Source organism: Glycine max, chromosome 16, assembly GCF_000004515.6.
Source record: "Glycine max cultivar Williams 82 chromosome 16, Glycine_max_v4.0, whole genome shotgun sequence".
Classification (NCBI taxonomy): Eukaryota; Viridiplantae; Streptophyta; class Magnoliopsida; order Fabales; family Fabaceae; genus Glycine; species Glycine max.
This window is the reverse complement of record NC_038252.2, coordinates 16714266-16721198: the sequence shown is the minus strand read 5'-3', so window position 1 is coordinate 16721198 and position 6933 is coordinate 16714266. Positions and strand designations below refer to the sequence as shown.

The 6933-nt window shown below is 38.8% G+C and overlaps 1 protein-coding gene across 1 annotated transcript; it reads right to left on the bottom strand.

The window, feature by feature from the left end:
- Positions 1-3893: 3893 nt before the first annotated feature.
- On the bottom strand, positions 3894-4475 carry LOC102660953 (uncharacterized). The gene has a single exon (XM_006599806.1). The coding sequence runs from the start codon at positions 4473-4475 to the stop codon at positions 3894-3896; it is 582 nt and encodes a 193-aa protein (XP_006599869.1).
- Positions 4476-6933: the final 2458 nt, after the last annotated feature.

Genomic DNA, 6933 nt, shown 5'->3' with positions numbered 1-6933 from the left:
ATACGTGATGCGCCTGAATCGGACATCCGAGTGAAAAGTTATGACCATTTGAATTTCTCGAGAGCTTATATTGTTCAATTTCGAGCTTGTCGCTATATTATATCCCCGAATTGAACATCCGAGTTAAAAGTTATGACCATTTAAATTCTCGAGAGCTTCCGTTGTTAAATTTCGAGCGTTTAGATATGTTTTGCACCTGAATCGAACATCCAAGTGAAAAGTTATGACCATTTGAATTTCTCGAGAGCTTCTGTTGTTCAATTTCGAGTACCTCGATATATTATGTCCCCGAATCGGACATTCGAGAGAAAACTTGTGACAATTTGAATTTCTATACAGCTTCCGTTGTTCAATTTCAAGCATCTCGTTATATTATGCGCTTGAATCGGACATCCGAGTGAAAAGTTATGACCATTTGAATTTCTCGAGAGCTTCCGTTGTTCAATTTCAAGTGTCTCGGTATGTTACACCACTGAATCGGACATCCGAATGAAAAGTTATGACCATTTGTATTTCTCGAGAGCTTCCGTTGTTCAATTTCAAGCGTCTAGATATGTTATGCGCCTGAATCTGACATCCGAGTGAAAAGTTATGACCATATGAATTTCTCGAGAGCTTCCGTTGTTCAATTTTCAGTGTCTCGATATATTATAACACATAATCGGACATCCATGTGAAAAGTTATGACCATTTGTATTTCTCGAGAGCTTCCGTTGTTCAATTTTGAGCGTCTCGATATGTGATGCGCCTGATCGGTCATTCGAATGAAAAGTTGTGACCATTTTTATTTTTTGAGAGCTTCCGTTGTTCAATTTCGAGCGTCTCAATATGTTATGTCCCCGAATCGGACATCTGTGTGAAAAGTTATGGCCATTGGAATTTTACAAGAGCTTCCGTTGTTGAACTTCTAGGGTATCAATATGTTATGCGCCTGAATCGAACATCCGAGGGAAAAGTTATGACCATTTGAATTTCTTGAGAGCTTATGTTGTTGAATTTCGAGTGTGTCAATATGTTATGCGCCAGAATCGGACATCCGAGTTAAAAGTTATGACCATTTGAATTTCTCGAGAGCTTCCGTTCTTCAATTTTAAGCATCTCAATATGTTATGCGCCTGAATCGGATTTCCCATAGAAAAGTTATGACCATTTGAATTTCTCGAGCGCTTCCATTGTTCAATTTTGAGCGTCTCAATATATTATATCCCAAAATCGGACATCCGTGTGAAAATTTATGACCATTTTCATTTTTGGAGAGCTTCTGTTGTTCACTTTTGAGCGTCTCGATATGTTATGTGTCTGAATCGGACATCCGTGCCAAAAGTTATGACCATTTGAATTTCTGTAGAGCTTCCGTTGTTCAATTTCAAGCGTCTCGATATATTATGCGATAGAATCGGACGTCCGAGTGCAAAGTAATGACCATTTGAATTTCTCGAGAGCTTCCGTTGTTCAATTTCGACCGTCTCGATATATTATATCCCCAAACCGGACATCCGTGTTAAAAGTTATGACCATTTGAATTTCTTGAGAACTTCTATTGTTCACTTTTGAGCCTCTAGATATGTTATGCATTTGAATCGGACATCGGTGTTATAAGTTATGACAATTTCAATTTCTATAGAGCTTCCGTTGTTCAATTCAAGCATCTCGATATATTATGTCCCTGAATCGGACATCCGAGGGAAAAGTTATCACCATTTGAATTTCTTGAGAGCTTATGATGTTCAATTTCGAGTGTCTCGATATGTTATGTGCCAAAATCGGACATCCGAGTTAAAAGTTATGACCATTTGAATTTCTCGAGAGCTTCCGTTGTTCAATTTCGAGCGTCTCGATATATTATAACCCAGAATCGGACATCCGTGTGGAAAGTTATGACCATTTAAATATCTCAAGAGCTTCCGTTGTTCAATTTCGAGTGTCTCAATATGTTATGCGCCTGAATAGGACATCAAAGCTAAAAGTTATGACCATTTGAATTTCTCGAGAGCTTCTTTTGTTCAATTTCGAGCGTCCCAATATGTTATGCGCCTGAATCGGACATCCGAGGGAAAAGTTATGACCTTTTGAATTTCTCGAGAGCTTCCGTTGTTCAATTTCGAGAGTCTCGATATATTATATCCCCGAATCGGACATCTGAGTTAAAAGTATGACCATTTGAATTTCTCGAGAGCTTCCGTTGTTCAATTTTGAGCGTCTCAATATGTGATGCGCCTGAATCGGACATCCGAGTGAAAAGTTATGACCGTTTGAATTTGTCGAGAGCTTATATTGTTCAATTTCGAGCTTGTCGCTATATTATATCGCCGAATCGAACATCCGAGTTAAAACTTATGACCATTTAAATTCTTGAGAGCTTCCGTTGTTAAATTTCGAGCGTTTAGATGTGTTTTGCACCTGAATTGAACATCCGAGTGAAAAGTTATGACCATTTGAATTTCTCGAGAGCTTCTGTTGTTCAATTTCGAGCACCTCGATATATTATGTCCCCGAATCGGACACTCAAGAGAAAACTTGTGACAATTTGAATTTCTATACAGCTTCCGTTGTTCAATTTCAAGAATCTCGTTATATTATGCGCTTGAATCGGACATCCGAGTGAAAAGTTATGACCATTTGAATTTCTCGAGAGCTTCCGTTGTTCAATATTGAGCGTCTCGATATATTATATCCCAGAATCGGACATCCGTGTGAAAAGTTATGACCATTTGAATTTCTTGAGAGCTTCTATTGTTCACTTTTGAGCGTCTCGATATGTTATGCGTCCGAATCGGACATTTGTGTTAAAAGTTATGACCATTTGAATTTCTATAGAGCTTTCGTTGTTCACTTTACCTCTTGTATTTTTGCTATCTTTCATCTTGTTCTTCTCTTTGTTGTTAAGAAGGCTTCCTGGTATGGAAAGCTAAATCCTCTGTTGGATCTTCCCTGTAGGTACCTGATGTAAATATATTTCTATCTATTTAATGATGTTTTGTGTGTTCTCTGTGCTATCTGCTTTTCATTCCAGTATGTCTTTACCTTGATCACGTAGATGCATGCTTTGTTAGGGTCATTCAACAGTGGAAACTGGTCTGACTCTAAAGTCCTTGATAGTGCAGGGCTGAGTTGTCGTGCTTTCACGAGGAATCGGGGTGCGATAATTTAGTTGAGTATGTGTGTCTTATTGCGGTCCTGGTTGAGTTTAGTCTTACAAGAGGAATCTGCGGACGATGCTTGATCAGGATTAGGCGAAACTATCATGAGGAATCGGGGTTTAGTATCTCAGGAGACACCATAAGAACACATGAGCATTGTTAGATAGAGAATATCTTTTTAGCATCAGGCACCAATTAGGAAGACCAACGTGTTCTCCACTTGTTTTTACACATCATTTCTCTTGCGTGATTTTCTTTCTTTTTACACAGATAGTTTATACACCTGTTCATATTCACACTTACCTTTACACACCAGACACCTATTTGCTGAAATAGCTTACCAAATAACACAAGTTCCCCGAGTGTTCGATACTCGGTTCTTACCGTTTTATACTACTTGTGCTATCCGGTGCACTTGCCGGAACCAGCGAACAACCACTACAGCCAATGATCAGGGGTTAAGGCGCTTAGCGCAAGCACAGCTCGCTTAGCGCCTATAGAGAATTTCGCTTAGCACAAGGGTTGCGCTTAGTGAATGGACTTCTGAAAATTTTCGAAGTTAAATTTTCAGTCCATAGCTCAAGAAAGCTTTTGAAACCCCTTTTTTCAATGCAATGCATGCTAAAATATATTCTCACAATCAAAGTTAAATGTTCAACTAATGCAAATGAAAACAAGAAAAAAATAAAATAAGCCGGGTTGCCTCCCAGGAAGCGCTTTTTTAACGTCACTAGCTTGATGCAAAAGTCTTTGTCAACCCGGATCAATCTTGGTTCTCTCCTTCAGAACCTTCTCTTTGCTCTCCTTCACCTCTAGACAAACATTCCGGTCCAACAATGTCCTTTCTTCATCAAATAGCTCAAAGCTAATCTTTTGGTCTTCAATACCCATTTCTAGCTTCTTCTTTTCCATGTCTACTACACAACTTGCAGTAGCCATAAATGGACGTCCCAAAATTAAGGGAATATTTGCGTCTTCCTCTATGTCCATTACCACAAAGTTAGCAGGAAAGATAAAGTGTTTGACCCAAACCAAAACATCTTCTATTACTCCATAGGGTCTAGTGATGGAGCGATCTACTAATTGTAAATTCATCCTAGTCGACATTATCTCCAACTCTCCAAGCCTCCGGCACATGGAAAGTGGCATCAAATTAATATTGGCTCCTAAATCGATCGAGCAAGGTATAGTGACACTGCCAGGATCTTTGTGTTTTGGTGGAAGGATGCGTTCAATTACGGCACTGCAGTTCCTCTCCACAACTATGGTGTCACTATGGATGTACTTGTTCTTCCAAGTTAGCATATCTTTCAAAAATTTAGCATAGAGCGGCATCTATTGTAGAGCTTCTCCAAAGGGTATGGTAATTTCTAGCTTCTTGAAAATATCCAGAAATCTAGCTAGATGTCTTTCTATGTCCTTCCTAGAAGGTACCAAGGGATATGGTACTTCTCTCCCTTCAGCTAGAGATGCTTCTTTCTTTTTCTCTCTAGCACACTCACTCTTGCTCTTTTTCTTCACTTCTTTTCTTTCTTTTTTCTTTTTCTTTTTCATATTTCTCATTTTTTTCATTTTCTTTTTCTTTCTCTCTTTTTCTTTTTCTTTTTCATATTTCTCATTTTTTTCATTTTCTTTTTCTTTCTCTCTTTCTTTTTCTTTTTCTTTCTTTTCCTTCTCACTTATTTCTTTTTCACTCACTATTATTGGTATCTCCTTCTGCTGATCATCTTCTGCTTCCACTTCTTCCTCAGTCTCACTCAAAGGTTCCACCACTGGGTCAATTTCTAGTTCAGTCACCAACTATTGTTTTTCTTCACCTATCCTCTTCTCACCTTCATTCATGCTCACCATTTTGCTTCTAGTCATAACAACCTTGCACTCCTCCTTCGGATTCTTCTTTGTGTTGGCTCCAAAGCTGCTTGACGATCGGTCTGCCAGTTGTTTTGCCAATTGTCCCACCTCGACTTCTAGATTCTTGATGGCTAACTATGTGCTCTTTTGATTGGACATGGATACTTGCATGAACTAAGCAAGAGTCTCTTCCAGCTTTGTCGTTCTATCATAGAGACTAGGCCCTTGTTGTTGTGGCATGTTAGATGGCCCACCTTGGTCTTTATTGAAGTGATTACCAGGGTGAGTTCTCCACTGTCCCTATTGCTGATTATATTGTTGGCCATGTTGAAATCCAGAATACCCACCTGCATTAAAGTTTGGTCTTGGCTGGTTCCCCATGTAGTTCACTTCATGTGTTGTATCTTCTATGAGAATGCAACAGCCAGAATCATGTGCTCCACCACATATAACACAACCTGCAACCTGCAAAACAGAAGAGGGTGAAGGTTGTCCAGAATGTACTTGGGTTGGCAACTTACTCAATGTTTCTGTTAATGCTTCAAGTTGCTTGGATAACAACTTGTTCTGTGCCAACAATGCATCCTGTGATGTGAGCTCCAGCAAGCTTCTTTTGGTTGGGATGTGTGCTCTATCATGCAAGATTGCATGGTCACTAACAGCCATATTCTCAATTAATTCCATGGCTTCTTCAGGGGTCTTCAATTTTATTTTTTCCCCTGCAAAAGCATCTAAAAGCTGCTTGGATTGTGGCCTTAACCCGTTAATGAAAATATTGAGCTGGATTGGTTCTGAAAATCCATGAGTAGGTGTCTTTCTTAGTAACCCATGAAATCTTTCCAAAGCCTCACTCAAGGACTCATCTGGAAATTGATGAAAGGATGAGATGGCAGCTTTTCCTTCAGCAGTCTTGGACTCTGGGAAGTGTTTCTTCAAGAATTTTTCAACCACTTCATCCCAAGTCTTAAGACGGTTACCTTTAAATGAATAGAGTCATCTTTTCGCCTCTCCAGACAAGGAAAATGAAAACAAGCTCAATCTAACAGCATCCTCAGGCACACCAGCCAGTCTGACATGTTGTAAATCTCAATATAAGTGGCTAGATGTGCATACGGGTCTTCATTGAACAGACCATTAAACAAATTGTTCTGAATCAACTCAATTAATGAATGTGGATGGGTTATATTTTGTGCTTGAACCTCCGGTCGTGCAATGCTAGTAAAGAATTGCGACATACTTGAGCTAGAGTAATCTCCAAGGGTAACTCTTCTTGGCTCATCAACTATGATATTGGCTTCAAATAATACTGTGTGAGATTCCCCTTGTTTTGGAAAACTAGAAGATGCCTCAGAAGATAGAGGTTCTTCCTGAATTGTTGTTGCCTCAATGTCCTGCAAAAACTTTCTATTCCTTTTTGCGTTCCTTTTCCTGCAAGTTGCATTAAATTCCAAGTCTATGGGAATCAAAACACCTGCAGAAGACCTTCTTTGCATGCAAAATAAGCAAAACAACAGTTAACCAATTCCAACGAACAATGAATTATGCAGTAACTAAATATTCACAAAATAAATAATGAATCCAAGAATAAAATAAATAAACGCCTACAATTTGAACTAAACTTTTCTAAATAAAAAGAAGTTCCCCAGCAACAGCGCCAAAATACTTTGTTCACATCCTGGTACTACTACTTATTTTTGTGGATGTGAAATCTAACCGGCAAGTGCACCGGGTCGTCAAGTAAATAATTAAAACGGAATGAACTGAGTATCGAAGTCAGGGAACTTGTTTTACTTGGAAAAGTGTCATTCAAAATGCAAGTTTTTGTAAAAAGAATTAAGTGTCATGAATTGAAAACAAAGGTATTTTCTATTCTAATCAAAGAAACAGTAAACGTAAGCAATTGAGTGTGAAAAGCGTTGGGTCCTTCTACCGATATACTTGA

Coding starts and splice junctions, on each gene's coding strand:
- LOC102660953 (XM_006599806.1), bottom strand. CDS start 4,475: ATGCCGCTCTATGCTAAATTTTTGAAAGATATGCTAACTTGGAAGAAC.